Source organism: Antedon mediterranea, chromosome 1, assembly GCF_964355755.1.
Source record: "Antedon mediterranea chromosome 1, ecAntMedi1.1, whole genome shotgun sequence".
NCBI lineage: Eukaryota > Metazoa > Echinodermata > Crinoidea > Comatulida > Antedonidae > Antedon > Antedon mediterranea.
In genome coordinates, this window is record NC_092670.1 from 14,706,415 (window position 1) to 14,724,540 (window position 18,126).

Consider the following 18,126-nt stretch of genomic DNA (forward strand, 5'->3'; position numbering starts at 1 on the left):
TTTGTAAAACATCAGTCATAGGCCTACTATTTTTTTAAATTAATATTTTTTGGAATTATAGTAAATGGTTTTGAACGTATAACATCATACTAATAAATGCTAAAACAGTCATTTTTTTATTAATCGAGAAAAAAATACTGTATAGTATCAAACAATTAATAATGGAAATAGTTTTATAATTCCTAACCCGTTATTTTTTCTATCTTTGTATATTCCATGTGACGGATATGACAGCAACATGAAACCATGTTCGAATAAATACAAATTATATAATAAAGATTGCGCCAAACATACGCTTGCCATGTAATACATGTTCATTTATCTGAATAAACTTTAACAATTAAAAAAAAAGTTTTATTATCGATTTTTTATGAACCTGAAATTAGACACTTACTGAAGAATGACCCATTCATATTAACGGAATAATACAGGTGTTCATAAGACAAACAATATTTCTTACAAAAAACGCTGCTCGCTTATTTATGTAACAGTTTTAAAGATATATTGTCCCTCTGAAAAATTATTTTTTATTTCAAATTTGTTTTTGAATGTGTCATTTTATTGTCACATAATAGTTATTTTACCTGAAAAAATGTAATTTAAAACAAAAAATATTAAATTGTCTGTCAGACAATCAGACAATGGTATATAATTAAACGTTTCTTTTCTCTTTTTATACGTGAATAAATATTATTTTTTTGTTACAGAAGTGAATTCTAAATAGAATAGTCAAGACCGCATCGCGTATAATTGGATCTACACAACTGCCTCTGGAGAACATATTTTCGGATCGTCTTCTGAAAAAGGCAGTGGCTATCAAAGATGATCATTTTCATCCGGCCTCTAGTATGTTCCAGTTGATGCGCAGCGGTCGGCGATTTCGTTCTATTAAGGCCAATAAGGCACGATTTACAAATAGTTTCTTTCCAGGATCTATTAGAGCCTTAAATATGATGTAGACACTTTTTTTTTGTAATGTTTTTGTTTTTGAGTTCGTGTTGTGTCCGTTGGATATTGTGCTCCGCCAACAGAGCAAACAGAATTTCTATGTTTTTTCTAAAACAAATGATAATAAATGATACTTGACTTGACTTGACTTGAATAACTTTGATATGAAACACGGACTAAATTTCTGTCACTTTAGTTTATTTTATTGCTAAGGTCAAGTCTGGGGGTCACTTCATCACGCCTAGATACTTCAAGTGTGAAGTATCCTATTACAAACAAAAACTTTAATGGACTGTTTTGATAATAATTCAATGATTATCTGACAGCGAATTACAGTATTATATATATCGGTCAAATACCAGAAATGTTTTTGGATTTGTAATTTTAGCATGACGTGTCCTAATAGACTCTCTTTTTTGGGTCCAGCAGCTGGGACCTATAAAGTATAGTCGCGTTTCCATTTTCGCAAAAACGTCAGTCTCTAGTACTATAACTGCTGCTTGCTTTCTGCTTGATAAAGGAGTCATCTCTTGTGATGTGTAGCGGGCTAGACGAGCAGCAGCAGAGCGTGAAAAATAACGTATTCAGTACTACATTGGTGGCGCGCTCTACATTGCCATAAATCATCTCGAGCGCGGTGTGAAAAACAAGGCTAGGCTAGGTTTTATTTATTTATATCCGATATTAAACAATAAAATGGTATTGACGATAATATTTAAAGGCCTATTGCTTAATACACGTATTACTGTTAGGGTAAGTATTGTAAATCTGGTTAGTGAGGTTGTTAAAATAAAAAAGAGGCTTCTCTCCACCACCTGCCACCACAACCAGCAGGCCCTTCTATTAGGGACGTTACGGATCAGGGACGTTTCGTCCCAATTTCAAGCAGTCTTGTCACACTTTTAGAAATTGACTAGGCCTATATCGGCCAGCCAATCATCAACTACTTACAAGTAAAACATTGATTTTGTGATGTGTGTTCAACAACAAATCTGATTTCTTTGTACTGTACTGTATACAATGAAACGAAAGAGGATTGACTGTCTGCAGTCAGTGAGTGTGCTGTATGTGTGTGGTGTGTCTTGCTGAAAGTTATTAAAAAACAAATGTAAATTACAACAACATCTTTGACTTGCGCAACAGAAATGTGTGTTTCTTTAAAATAGGCCTAGTAAACATTAAAAAGTCACAATTGGCATATATTTGGTTTATCCGGTCATCTATATATAAATTTATGGTTAATTCTGACATAGGCGAGCACAATGCAAAAACTTCTCTACAAATCTCCGCCTTGGATACCTACCTTATCTATCCGAGATGTACCGCGAAACGTAGATTTGATAACATTAGTGTGCACGCCGACGCTATTGTTCCATATTTATATCTTAGGAAGATATTATAAAGAGTTTTTTAACAACATTTATGATTTCAACATTGGAATTTCCTCTCAATTTCAATTCTTCCCGGTCAAAGTAATTTCCGGGTTTAAGATAAGTTCACCTTAGTTTCAAATATTTTCTCTCTTTTATACACAAGGGAGCAGTTAAAATAATAGATTTGACCCTAAAGGTGACTGGAAACAGGCACTTTCCATCAATCAATACAGTGTCCCTTTGGAAGACGAAAAAAAAATTGGCCATTAATCATAGCCATTTCAGTTTTTTGTTTATTTTAAAACATACCACACGTGTGTGAAGGTACAGTAGTTAAATAATAGGAATTATACTGCAAATTAATAAAGATCAAATTAAATATACGCCATAAAGAATCAGAATATATTGTGGGGAATAGTATTATAAAATTACATAGGGAGATTTGATAAGACATTTTTCGAGTGAAATCCCGATAGCTGAGTTTTATTGAGTAAGCTTGCAGGAATAACTGTAGGCTATCTTCCTGTGTCCCGTTAGGACCGAGATGTCTGCCCATGTTGCAAGCCGTAATGTCTTCTTTCTTGGGCCCACTCTGTCACGGCAGTTAGTTTCAAAAGATGATTAAATTAAATAATGTATTAATAATTATTAGGATGGTATTCATTTGAATAAACGCCTCTCCAATAAAACATCACTTTGAATAATAACCCCCCCCCCCCCCCCCACAACTCAACTATCTAATAAACGTCCATCCACATATTTATAATAACACAATTATACTATTTGTAGTAGAATTCACCGCACTGTTATCTGCAATTTACCAAGCATTTGTTATTCTTTTTTACCACTTTTCATATCTATGAGAGGATTTCATTTGATTATAAATGTTACCATATTATTAGAACTAACAAATTTAACATATATCCCTCGAATAAGCACCTCCCTCAAATGACCTCCGCCTCCCCAAAGGGCCTCCGCCTCCCCAAAGGGCCCTACCAAACAATAAAAACTATACTTTAAAATGTTATTAATCATCTAAAACACTGTGAAACAAAGTAGTTTAGTTTTACGAATGTCAAGCATTTTCAATAATGGTAACCGACAGAAAATGTATAAGGAGAACATTATCATTCCGAGAACCATCGTCTACACTTCCTAGAGGGGGAGCGAGCGAAGCGAGCTCACCCTCTAGTGTTTGTGATTACGTTTTCATTTCAGTCGCATATTCAAGCATGGAGGTATTCAAGGCATAGGCGTATACCAAATGAAGGGTTCACATTTTTTTAAGGGGATGAAAAATATTATAGATGAATGAATTATTTAATGTGTTTGTAAACTTGCAGAATTTTGGTAGCAACTATCATTCATACAGCAATGTTTTGAGAGAAGCCCTTTGTTGTTCCAAGTGCACAAATAGAAGAATAGCAGTACTACCTATTTCAACACGTTTAGTTTCAGTTTGGCAAAATCACATAGCAAGAAATGATTTGCATACAGAGTCAGATGCAAAACAGGTAAATAGCTGATTTTGGTATTGTATGTATAATTATCGTAGGCAAATTCTGTCTAATTAATAGCATAGTCACATGTGACACTGTGTTACATAATTTGCCTATGCCTATGATGGACAAATTATGGCATATGTGGAAATACAGTTACAGAGTATCGAGTACACCAATAATGTACATTCAAATTTAAGTTTAAAGTTTCCTGTATTCACCAAGCATACATACCGTAAGTAAGATATTTTTATTGGTTTTGATACCATACAGAATGAAAAACACAGAAGAACGAAAAAAAAACACCATTGTTAGTGGGTAGCCCTCTCAATCCCCCAAGTGGGATATTTTATATTCTGAGGGGTTCCAGCAAACATAAAAACAATTAACATACATAACTTTAAAATAAATTCTCATTAAAAAGGACAAATTTTTAATTTAAATTGTGAGTGTTTCCCTTAGCCTAAAGTGTGATTAGTTAATAGGTTACATGCATACTCCTTAAAAAACCGTAAACACAAAAACATAATTTATTTTAAATTTTGTAAATTCACAATCTGGACTGAAAACCAGCTCCAAATTCAGTATTAACGTGAAATTTAAGGAAATGCAATTAAAATTAATATTTAAAATTTATAAAGTGGATACCACTTAACGGAAGTCCTTAAATATTTATTGTCTAAAGTGAGATATAAAATATTTAATAATAAGTGTGATAGGTGAATATGGCAACATGACATGTTGGGCAAACTCATGCGACCTTTATTCAGAGAGTTGACTTTACTGCAATACTACTACTAGTTAAAGCCCCATTCCCTACGTTTTCACGCTGCTGCTCTAGCCCGCTACGTCCCATTAGGACTACTCAATCAGAAGCTAAAGCAAGCAGCAGTTATAGTTCTAAGGACAGACAGTTTTGTGAAAATGGAAACTCCACTATGATTTATTGATTCCAGTAGACCCAAAAAAAACGGCTGGGAAAGAGTCTATTAGGACATGTCATGCTAAAATTACAAATCCCTATATTCACTGTCAGTGTCAGATATTCATTGAATTATTATCGAAACAGTCCATTAAAGTTTGTGTTTGTAATAGGATACTTCACAATTGAAATATCTAGGGTGATGAAGTGACCCCCAGATTTGACCTTAGCAATAAAATTAACTAAAGTGACAGAAATTGAGTATTCACTTCTTTAACAAAAAAGTAATATTTATTCACATATAAAAAATGAAAAGAAACCCAAAAACCATTGTCTGACAGACAATTTAAGTATTTGTTGCTTTAAATTACATTTTTTCAGGTAAAATAACTATTGTATCTATTATGTGACAATAAAATGACACATTCAAAAACATTTGAAATAAAAAATATTTTTCAATAAGCGAGCAGCGTTTTTTGTAAGAAATATTTCTTGTTTAGATCTAATTTAAGATCACAAACTATATTTAATGTAAAAATAATACTATTATATGGTCCTATTGCGGTAACTTTTTTCGTCTTTAAACGGTTAAAAATGTGAAAAATAAATCGATTCTAATAATTATAGCGGCCCGCTATAAATCCCAAAATGCATTGCGCGCGGATTGATATTTTTGTTTTTCACCTGTAATTCGCCCACTTTTCGATCGATCGTGAAGCCAAAACAAATGGAAGACTCCTAACTTTTCAGCGAAAATACCGGGTTTTCCCCAATTTGTATCAACGGAGTCTGGCAAAAATAGAAAGACAATTAATGCAGCAACTATACAACGTCAGGCTAGGTATATAGCTAGCGTACGATGTTCGTACGTTATCGATGTTTACCAGCTAGGCCTACAAAACTAAGCCTAGCTAGGCTAGGCCTAGACCGTCCACGAGAGGTCGATCGCCGCGAGCTACTTAGGTAGTGCATTGTTTCTCACTTTTTATCATAATTTACCATAAAACGTACATTTAAGACAAGGAATGACATGGTTTAATGTTTTTAAAGTGATATATATGTATTATTTTCCAAAAAACGTCCAAAATTGCAGGGAAGGGGTCTTTAAATAATGACTGACGCAGTTATACCATTAGACCTATAAATTAGGTACATGGTACATACAGTATAATAAAAAGATTCTCGCAATAAATTAATGAAATGGTATTGTATTATTGCAGAATCCATTAAAAAACAGGTAAAAAGCATAGCTGATTCTTGTTATTGTATAGTTTATCCAGTAATTCTGTATAATACAATGTATTCAGAATTTGCCTAGGATGTGGCAAATTGTTGCCATATTAATATATTACAGAGAATCGATGGAAGCGCATGGGAATACAGTACCAAATTAGATATGATTATAAGTCACATATGTATCACATGTGATACTGTATTACAGAATTTGCCTAGGATGTGGCAAAATGTTGCTATATTAATACATTAAAGAGAATCGATGGAAGCGCATGGGAATACAGTACCAAATTAGATATGATTATAAGTCACATATGTATCACATGTGGTACTGTATTACAGAATTTGCCTAGGATGTGGCAAAATGTTGCCATATTAATACATTACAGAGAATCGATGGATGCGCATGGTAATACAGTACCAAATTAGATATGATTATGAAGCAATTTTGTAATCAACATAAATAAACAAAACAATTTAATATAATAAGATATAATAAGAAAATCTCGCAAATTGAATGATTTGAAAGCATTGCATTGTTACAGTTTGTATTGACCAAGTTGAATTTCATTATACAATTTCAGTATTAAAACAAGCACGAATGTGCAATACTCGGGGTACAGCGAAAGAAGCTGTAATGACGTCATAAGACCGGATGTAACGTCACATACACATCAATAACCGCGCTACCAAATACTGCTATACGGTACCATCTTCGAGACGTCATATGGCTGCATCCGGTATGAAATTAAAAAATCCGGCTCTATAGCTTTGAGGACATGTCCCTGTAGTATATTCATGCTAAATCCGAGCTCAATACTACAACGAATAAGGGAGGAGTAGTACTTTATAAATCGCACTTTTTGCTCAATAGTGTCCGGATGGAAGAAGAAAAGGAAAAGATGAGAGAGTCCTAGACTCAGGTACCCCGAGTAATAAAACGAGATATACTCTATATCATTTTACGTATACAGTAATAGTATTTTTCACCATAAAGTTAAAGAAAAATAGGTTTCGCCAGGGCTCGAACCGGGACCTTCTGCGTGATAAGCAGACTTGACTACCACTACACTACGAAACCTCTTATACTAACAAGCACGAATGTGCAATACTCGGGGTACAGCGAAAGAAGCTGTAATGACGTCATAAGACCGGATGTAACGTCACATACACATCAATAACCGCGCTATCAAATACTGCTATACGGTACCATCTTCAAGACGTCATATGGCTGCATCCGGTATGAAATTAAAAAATCCGGCTCTATAGCTTTGAGGACATGTCCCTGTAGTATATTCATGCTAAATCCGAGCTCAATACTACAACGAATAAGGGAGGAGTAGTACTTTATAAATCGCACTTTTTGCTCAATAGTGTCCGGATGGAAGAAGAAAAGGAAAAGATGAGAAAGTCCTAGACTCAGGTACCCCGAGTAATAAAACGAGATATACTCTATATCATTTTACGTATACAGTAATAGTATATTTCACCATAAAGTTAAAGAAAAATAGGTTTCGCCAGGGCTCGAACCGGGACCTTCTGCGTGATAAGCAGACTTGACAACCACTACACTACGAAACCTCTTATACTAACAAGCACGAATGTGCAATACTCGGGGTACAGCGAAAGAAGCTGTAATGACGTCATAAGACCGGATGTAACGTCACATACACATCAATAACCGCGCTACCAAATACGGCTATACGGTACCATCTTCGAGACGTGATATGGCTGCATCCGGTTTGAAATTAAAAAATCCAGCTCTATAGATTTGAGGACATGTCCCTGTAGTATATTCATGCTAAATCCGAGCTCAATACTACAACGAATAAGGGAGGAGTAGTACTTTATAAATCGCACTTTTTGCTCAATAGTGTCCAGATGGAAGAAGAAGAGGAAAAGATGAGAGAGTCCTAGACTCAGGTACCCCGGGTAATAAAACGAGATATACTCTATATCATATTACGTATACAGTATATTTCACCATAAAGTTAAAGAAAAATAGGTTTCGTCAGGGCTCGAACCGGGACCTTCTGCGTGTTAAGCAGACTTGACCACCACTACACTACGAAACCTCTTACACTAAAAATGTGGGTTACACAAAGTTTTTTAATCCATTTAAATTACAAATAAATATGGTAATAAGCATAAAGCAAAATAAACGTGTGTAAAAGTGATAATTACCGATTACACAAAGTAAGTATTTAAAAAAATAATAAAAATAAGATATAGTGTGTATAATTATCATATTGCGTATACAGTACTTTTCACCATATAAAGTTTTAAAAAAAAAACCTTCGCCCGGGCTCGAACCAGGTACCTTCTGCGTGTTAAGCAAACGTGATAACCACTCGCCAAGAAGCCGCATATAACTACATAACGCTGTGGTGTGTGTCACACATTGTGGCTTCTTAATCGAAAAAATTAATTAACAAAAAAGCATGAATGTGCGATACTCGGGGTGCAGCAAATGAAGCTGTAATGACGTCATAAGACGGGATGTGACGTCACATACACATCAATAACCTACCAAATACGGCTATATGGTACCATATTCGAGACGTCATATGGCTGCATCCGATTTGAAATTTAAAAATCTGGCTCTATAGCTTTGAGGACATGTCCCTGTAGTATATTCATGCCAAATCCCAGCTCAATACTACAACGAATAAGGGAGGAGTAGTACTTTAAAAATCGCACTTTTTACTCAATAGTGTCCAGATGGAGGAAGAGGAGAAAATGAGTAAGTACTAGACTCGGGTACCCCGAGTAATAATATGCATTTATGGCATTGTCCATCATTGATATAGTAGTAAAATATGAGAATTGTAATGTTAATAAAGGTAAATGGTAGTTTTGTATTCATTTTAAAGGGGGGTTCCGGGTTTAAAATGAATAGTAAAAAATGTAAAATATATTTGTTTGTCTCTTGAACGGGAAAAGTTTCAATTTATATAAGCGCCCAGTGAAGCAGAACGAAGGCTGTGAAATGAGGCCAGATTACAAGTGCAGCTACGGCAAAATCACACTGTGGTTACAGAATAGGAAATTCATGAAATGGTCAATCTTCCGACGACTCGTTATCATTAACCATATCAATTACTTTTGTAAAATTATACTTATTTGATGTAATTTTAGTCGGTCTTCCCATTTATAAAGTCAATTTTCTATGAAAATCCATCAAAACAGTGAAAAATTAGATAGGTTTGCACTTTACGTTTGCCGATTTTTGCACTGACTTAGGGAAAGCCTTAAAAATCAATGAAGCGTAACGTATACATTCCTGCTGAGCAAGGAGAGCGAGACGACACACATGCTCTCTCTGCCCCATGCCTGGCATCGTCACGTGATAAGCAGATACAGTATACAATACCAAACTGGTCGGGTCGAGTATACCCCGTCTATAATCACAACATGAACGATGTACAGTATTTGATTGAAGGTCAACTCGACCTACCGGAATGGTATAGATAATATAGCTCGAATGAGAGAGTTGGAATATTTGTATAAACACAAGTATTGCTAATTTTAACAAGTGTAGCATATAGTAAAAGGCCTGGTAGTATCAATTCGCATAGGGTCTACTACAACACTAGCTAGCTCAATTTTTAACTGGGCCGGATCGGCTAGGAGGTCTACTTGCTTGAATGCAGTATCCGCTTTTTTGGAGAGTAAACTAGGCCTAGCTAGGCCTATTTTTTTATTAATTAGACGATCGGGACACCATACGTGCGGACGGCGATCGGACCTTGTTTTGCCTCAATATTTACAGCCGATTTTGTAGAACGTTTTAGAGGTTAAAGATTGTTTAGGAGTTTGGTTGATAGGATGGGTTTGGAATCCACTGAGTTTTGTTATTTATGGGCCAATCGTGTAGTAGTAGGCTAGCTAGGCCCATGATGGCCCCAATGTTTTAACGTAGCCATCGTGGCATGGAATCCCTAGTCAGAAATGGCTCTCACCCATGAATGAAATGATTTAGGCTAGGCCTAGCCTAGTACGTGAAGCCGATTTACGATCTGTACTACTCCGTAATCTGTACTAAATTTTGTATTTCATTAATGTCAAATGAATATATGCTACACTTTAGGCCCAGCTTAGAAAATCTACAAAAATGTATTTCACAATGATCGGGTGGTCGTCGTTTGACAGGGGAGAGTACAACGTACAAGAAGCTTGACGTCGCGATCCGAGTTTGGAATCCACTGATGACGTGATTTTGTGAATATCTCATGAATATTAATGAGCTTCCCTAAGCTGCTGAAAAACAGACTATCCATGAATTTACCCTAAAATTTATATGAAATTTAATTTTTTAAATTTCTCGTTATTACTTCTTCATTCTGACATGTCTATATTGTTATAATATTTTTTATTTAATAAATAAACGATATTTAAAAGCAATTTTAAACCCAGAATCCCCCTTTAAATGTAAGGAATGAGCTGTTAGAAGCTCATTTTATTAAGTCTCTGTAAGTCAGTTCATTTCCACGCCGCCTATACCTTCCCTAATATTTTTCAACCATGTACTCATTTACAGCTGAATGAACTGGGATTTGTTCTTTAGCAGTTGAACCTGGGTCTTTTAGTAAGTATACTTTAAGTCCTGTGTCTTAACCACTCACCTACCAAAAATGAAACTCAAAATTCTCTGATGTTTACATACTGACTTAAATATGAACTTAAGTACCTATTTACATTTCTTATAGGCTTTAGTTCGACGGACAGCAGAGTCAATCCTACACTCAGAACCAACATTTTTAATGAGATTAAAAGATCGATTTAGTTACCTCAGCCGTTTAAGATTCAATCGCTTTGTAAGTATACAGTATTTTTTTTTCTGGTAATGAATGTCACCAAAAGAGTAGTACCAGGTTCTAGATTGCGATTTGACTTATATTGTTAAAAAGATTAATGTTTATGGCACATACGGTGTGTCATATATATACTTGAGCTGGAACTTAGTTTCAAACAAAAATATCAAAATGTGATGATCCGCTTGTGGCACTCGTAAAGGAATACTAACAACCTATAAAAAAACTAGGTACTACAGAAACAAAAGCCTGCGTTTGTTAATATACAAAATTCCTACTCTTTATCATCATAATAAGTATTATACTGTAATTTGTATTTTTAGATATTTCTGTAATAAGTTTATTAAATTAATTTCAGAAAATGAGAGTTGCTGGTCTAAATATGTATTCATCATGTGTAGATGGTGTAGATTTTGTTAATTTCTTTAAAGGTAAGTTAGCATCACACTTTATTTTCATTTGTTTGGTGTATAAATTCAATCAGCATAATAGCCATATTGTACAATAACATTCAATGTATAAATAGAAACATGCTGGGCATGGGAATATTATTAGTTGGTTAAAATCAGTACCGAAAAAAGTACGAACCAACCTTATATACCATCGAGTAAAAATTCTAGAAAGAAGTAAAGCGTGATTTAACAAATTTTTCCCTTACGTAAATCTATATATGACATTATCATTACCCACCTTACAGAACACAGGACCACAAAGTATTCAGTACTCTGGTGCCAAACTTTGAAATATTTTTATTGGAATATATTATTTATTATCAATATATACAGTATTTACCATTATCATTCAATAGAAAATACATTAAATATGATTTATACTGTAATTAAAATGTAATGTTTTAAGTTTTGCTATATTTATATATATATAATATTTTTGTTTCTTTTTGTTCACTTCTATATGTTTTGTTTAATGTCCCAAAGTACAGTATATTGCTTTTTAAGTGATGCCACCATTACTTTTGGAAATAAATGTTTCTATTAGGGGTTATTGTTAGGGTTAGGGTTACAAGGACACTTGTTGGGTCCCAAATGTGTCCCTTAATAGGGTTCTACTTTATTATAATGTATATGTATTGCAGTTTGTTAGAAATTATGGAATCAAACCAATTCCGTCTCTGATTGAAATTGCTTGTTAATTAATACCTTTTTAACAAAGTATTGTCATTGTCTATGTTCTGTGTATAATATACCTTGCTTTCAAAAGAAGAAACCCTGCTTGACCAAGTCCATATCTTTTTTTATCCCAGCTTGTAAAATGTCAGACACATTGTTTTCCTGGTTTTTAGTGACACAACTTCATGTTTGGTAAGTCATTAATTATTGATACTTTTTGTCTTATTATTTAATTATTTATATAAAATCTGTAAACACAGTTTGTGTACCATAAATGCATTATATACAGTAGAACGCCTTCTATTCAGGGGACATCCATATTAATGGGTCACTTTCCTATGAAATAAACCAAGGAAAACATAAGTTTTAATGCAGTGGTCAACCCATAATCTGGGGACACTTTCCTATGAAATAAACCAAGGAAAACATATGTTTTAACGCTATGGTCAACCCATAATCAGGGGACACTTTCCTATGAAATAAACCAAGGAAAACATATGTTTTAACACTATGGTCAACCCATAATCAGGGGACACTTTCCTATGAAATAAACCAAGGAAAACATGTTTTAACGCTATGGTCAACCCATAATCAGGGGACACTTTCCTATGAAATAAACCAAGGAAAACATGTTTTAACGCTATGGTCAACCCATAATCAGGGGTCACTTTCCTATGAAATGAACAAGGGAAAACATAAGTTTTAATGCAATGGTCAATGTTCGTTTGAATAGCATAACATTCATTTTTTAGGATGTGTATGGTAAGACTGAGGCAGGAAGGACGTGAAGGCAAATATCTTACACATTATCTTATACTCTCCATGTGGACAGATATTGCAGAAAGAGGACGTGTTATGAACGTAAGCTCTAGCACCTCAAAAGCAGCTCCGCAAATCTGGTCCAAAGGGCCATTTCATATGACCCACAAAAAGCTACTGCTTTAAAAAAATATATAAAAATTAATTTTCAAAGAGTTAATGACCTTAAAACACACAGGCTTCCCACACACCCACCTATGTATTGGGGCCGTTCCAATCCATACATGACACTATGCCTAAAGCTCCGTCTACACTAGCACACTTTATGTGACAAAAAAATGTAATATGCCCATATATGGATAAGATGATGTCATATCACAACCATAATTGGGTACATCACACATTTTTTGTCATACTAGCCTAGATTGATAGTAGACAAAGCTTTAGAATTCGTCTGTGCCAACATCAATTGTACAGTCACTGTTCAACTTATATGTTGATAACGGTTTATGTATAGTTTCACAGTTAATACATAGTTCTGTAAGGCCTGTTTTCCTGTCGACGCTATCGTCAACAATAATCGCCGATCATCTAAGTAAACATTGACATGTTAACGATTTACAGGAAAAGGTACTCGCTATCGAACTGTTATGATCAACAACGATAGCGTCGAATAACGTCGACAGGAAAACAGGCTTAAAGTGTTACGCTACGTTACGTGAACCAGGTTTAATTATTTTTCAGATTCCTACATCTAAGATGAGAGCAGCAACTTCAAAGATGGTTGAACAATTTCATGGAGTTTTATTGGCATATGATGAAGTATGTATGCTTGAAATATTTTCTAAATGGTTGAATGTCATTTTTTTTTAATTACTGCAGTATTCTTGTCTTTTGAACTGTATTTAGGGTGTCAAATGATAATAAATAGTTTCATAGTTGCCATTAAAAGGAAATGTTATGATGAAATTCTAGTTTTGTCTTACTTATTATATTGTTTTCTTTGTTAATCTATAGTCTCTTTTATGTGGCAGGGTGTGATGTCGGATGACCGAGTTCTTGCTGGTGCTCTTTGGCGCAATATATTCCTTCAGAGGTGCGATGACCCTGAGTCATTAGCAAATATGGTGGAATATGTTAGAATGCAGGTAGAGCACATTCCAATGTTATTAAGTATTACCATCAACAATTATCATTTTTATCAACATCATTATCAATACTAATACTACTATTAACTACTATAACTCGTAGGGCCTAGGTACAGTGTGTGAGAAATATAAAATTTTTGCTACACTGGAATAGCTAGCCTATGCCTAGCACCTTATTTGATAGGTACAAAATTGATAAGTATATTAATAATTAAAATATTTTCAAGTTTGATTGTAAGAAGCATTATAAACATTTTCTTACTGTTATGGTTTGCACAATTTTTTTGGTTTGCATAGTGACAAGACAATTTTCTTGAAATTTTCCCAATTCTCGTAAGAAAAACAGGCTTTTTAGTCGTACAGCTCACTATGTCGGGTCAGTTGGTCGGTAAATACTAACTTGAGCACGCGACTGCAGCCATGTATATGGCCTTGTTTTTGTTCAGAGAAAACGTGTAATTAATCAGGAGATCAAACCTGGTTACAAGTTGTAACAATTTATGCATATGTGAAAAGTGTATATGTTCTCCTTTAGTTTACAACAATTGACCTTTCTCCCTACTACATCCCATCATCTTACCGATTTTATCTTTTTTAGATTCAGTATTTGGAGACATTAGACAGTTCACAACTCCTACAAAAAGGACGAATCAAATGGTTACCATTCAAAGCAAACACATCACATCTAGAGGGAGACCTTCCAAAAGCATTATCACTTGACGAGGAACTACTAGGCCCTGATCCTAATGTCATTGACAAGGTTCCAACATAATAGTACTTACCTAAAAGTTTGTAGGTGTGATGTGATGTATGTGAGTTATAGAGGAACACAAGGAAGCTAGCCATATAATATATTATTTCTCATAATTATCATTTTGTTGTCAGTATATATTTTCATTACCACTAATTTATATTCACTCCAATTTCCTCATACTATTTCATACGTTTACTAATTATCATCATTATTTTAAATATAATTGGTTATTGGAATATGTTTAATTTCCTATTCTATGAATTTACCTATTCCATGTACAAGGAAATTCTGTAGATGTCACAATAATCGATCAATTTAGTTTTTATAGATGACCATAAATACAACTTTTTAGCCAATAGTTGATTTTCCTAATCATAATGAAAAGTAAGCAATTTCAGGGATGATCTACAAACATGAAAAAGAAATTAGATCAAGGTGCACATTAGACTCATATTTGCTCATTAACTGCTCAAACTGCTAAACAAATTGCAGGAAAGTGTTTGAAGAGCCCAGATCGCCCTTGACTAGTTTAGAAGAGGATTATTAAATTCCATTTTGAGTTCAGGTAATGCTGTTCAGAAACTTCTATTTATATTTTTAAACTAAATTTACTTTCAACAGAAAGTACATTGTAAGTATAAATATATTATTTTACAAAAATGTGAGGAAGGTTTAAATAAATATACAGTAATAACATTGAGTCTTTGATGTCTATCAATAATCATTTCAATATAAGCCCTTAAACTAATCCATCTGTAAATAACTATTTAACATAACTTGTATTTAAAATCCTGTTGTACAGTATTAATGCATTCTGTGATGTTTTATACTAACCCCTTGAAAGCTCCTTGAAAAAACATGCATTAATTGCATAGACGAGGCCCAAGTCTGTAGTTATTGTCTTTTTTATGTTAATCCACCAATCGGCATTTCGATTTTGTCTGAAAACTGTTTTTATTGAGTTCAAGTATTATACATATGAAACGACATATGTGCCAAAATATTTATCTCTTTACTAAATATTAAGTCAAAACACATTCTATAACCTAGACTACTGATTTTAGAGAGCAAGATGGCACATATGTTCAAATTCATGTGTGCGGTGCCATAGGGGATGGGTCAGGTGGTCGTCAGACTCGCGCTGGCGGCGGCTTCTTAAAATGCTACTATACTATTTGCATTCTTCAGTGACAATCGATGAGTTTGTCCTTTCAAAAAGTGAAAATTGAAACCTGCCCAACCAATTTGCGACGGCCTGGTGTTAGAAGGCATATGAGTTGGAGACTCGTCTGTCCCTGGTTAGCGTTGATGTTTGCTAATATGTTCAGTTCTTCCAAATGCATCTTTTTTTTTCAAAAAGAGACTGGAAAATCAGACCAAGCCAAGATTGTTTGTTGTTGGGAGAATTAACTCACCTCACGACATTGCCTCATTCGTCGAAAAAGACATTAAGCCATTGGTCCTTTGTCAATCGTATAGTATTTAAAAAGTGGTCAGTGGCCAGTCACAAACTTCCTCCTGTTGCGCCACAAACATCGATACTGGTGCATATTAAAAATTACTACAATTTTTAATTACAAAATAAAAACAAATTGTTTAAAAGTGTAATTTATTTACCTTAAAACCTTAAAATATTATAAATATAGCACATGAATATTCTAATACATTTTAAGGAGTTTGTGTGTAAAAAAATAATTTTAGCGAAATAAACTACAATAAAGAAACAAATATGCATAACGAACAAGTACATCTAAACATATTGTTCTACGCCTAAATTTATTTAAAAACCAAATTATAGCTCATCACTGTAATCTTAAAATTGTCCGTATTGTTCTATTACATTTTGATCTTGTAGGCAATGATTCCTAAAATTTTCCGCATTTATATTTTTTCTATCTAAACTAAAATAAGCATGGGACCAAAATGTGAACCTTTGTACATTAACCTACAACATATGAACACAATGTCAACAGTTATTTCCTTGTATAATTATAAATCCCATTTAAATAATATTTTAAAATGTTTCCCATAATTAGATGTACAATTTGTTTAACCAAAAAGGAACTACTACCTCCTAATAAAGACATGCAATATATTTAAAGAAATGTTGAATGGCCATATTCAGCATTATAAATTCTAAGGCTTGCTTCCCACGAAATAGGCACAATGCAAGTGAAGTTTGGATTGTCCATCATGATGCGTCATGATTGGTATAATTATATTGCGTCAAAGTGAGAACTAAGCTAAGTGAATATCAATTGAAAATCCTTAAATATTAATTTATTGATGTAATTGTTTTGACATTGTCTTTGATTGATTTCCATGTTGTATGCATTCATAGCATCTTCTTTAATTTGATTTATTTTGATACATGAACTGATAGTGTCGAAGCCACAGATAAACCCTTTGATCTCCGCTCAGCATCCTGTTAGATTTCCTTGCCTATATATACACAGTAGTAGATACTTTAAAGCATACTGTTAATGTGTAAGTGTTTATGGACATTTTGTTAATTGTCCTCTGCAACCTTCGTCACTGTTGTCTCCACAATTGTCTTCTCGGTCACATGTAAACATGCACTGTATACACTTTTGGTTTTCACATCTAAATCCATCACAAACATCTGAAAATATAACACGTTAATTTTATGATGGATATTCAACTCATTGTTATGTATTAGTAATCAATTCGGTTGTGAATATTCAACGCACAATTAATGAATAATAATTATTTCGCTGATGATCAAATATTCAGACAAATAATGTATTTATATTTAGTACAAACAATGTATTAATAATTCATTCAGTTAATAACACCCATATTATGCACTACTAACTTGAGTTAAATAGGTAATTGCGGCTGATTTTGATATAGGGTAGGTGTGTCGGGGGGTAAACAAGGGGCATAATTTACCTATCTTTCACATTGCACTGGATATAATAGGTGATTATTTCAGAATATTGAATTATCTAACTTGAGATTGGGATCATGTCAACATTATTTTACTGCATGAGTAACGACATTTGTTTTCTACAACATTAGTTCGTTTCAATTTAAAAGTTTATGAGACAGTCACTGCAATAAATATTTTGTACGAATACACAATCAAAAGCTTGCTAAATAATTAAATAAACAAGTTAAAGAGTAAACTAAATGAAGTTGAAATGCAATAGATAATACAAGATTTTTTGAGAAATTTCGACCCAAAATTTTAAAATGGAGCAACACAGTGGTATGTTTAGGTTTGTATTGGTATTGAAATAAATTCAGCTTTTATAATTATTGTAAATGTAATGATAAAAATTTACCTCGCTTTTCACAGTTTTTTCCTGAATTTCCTCTTGGACAATTGCAATAGTAATCGGAGAAATCCTCTGTTACCTTGGAAAAGCATTTACCACCATTGACGCAAGGATCGTTATCGCATGGGTTCGAAATACCCGGATCTGAAAATTAAAAATCTCATAATTAGTTGAAGTTGATTAGATTTAGCATAAAGCTTTGTCTACACTATCAAAATTTTATGTGCCATTATATCGACACAATGAT

General features: G+C 33.8%; 2 protein-coding genes across 5 annotated transcripts in view; one reads left to right on the plus strand and one right to left on the minus strand.

Moving 5' to 3' along the window:
- The first annotated feature begins 1,576 nt into the window (after nt 1–1,576).
- Nucleotides 1,577–15,238, plus strand: LOC140057816 (ubiquinol-cytochrome-c reductase complex assembly factor 1-like). The gene is made up of 9 exons (XM_072103566.1): nt 1,577–1,701; nt 3,665–3,835; nt 10,685–10,792; nt 11,148–11,220; nt 12,051–12,108; nt 12,669–12,777; nt 13,420–13,497; nt 13,710–13,823; nt 14,422–15,238. Exons 1-9 carry the CDS (start codon nt 1,645–1,647, stop codon nt 14,593–14,595), a joined length of 942 nt encoding a protein of 313 aa, XP_071959667.1. The 5' UTR covers nt 1,577–1,644; the 3' UTR covers nt 14,596–15,238.
- Nucleotides 15,239–15,364: 126 nt separating this feature from the next.
- Nucleotides 15,365–18,126, minus strand: part of LOC140057789 (CUB and sushi domain-containing protein 1-like) — a 66,891-nt gene continuing 64,129 nt past the window's right edge. For all 4 annotated transcript variants that reach the window (XM_072103547.1, XM_072103555.1, XM_072103540.1 and 1 more), the window contains 2 exons: nt 17,886–18,023; nt 15,365–17,200 (listed from right to left, as the gene is read on the minus strand). In XM_072103547.1, coding sequence (XP_071959648.1) covers nt 17,073–17,200; nt 17,886–18,023 — 266 coding nt within the window. In that variant the 3' untranslated portion in view covers nt 15,365–17,072. The remainder of the gene's footprint in view (nt 17,201–17,885; nt 18,024–18,126) is intronic.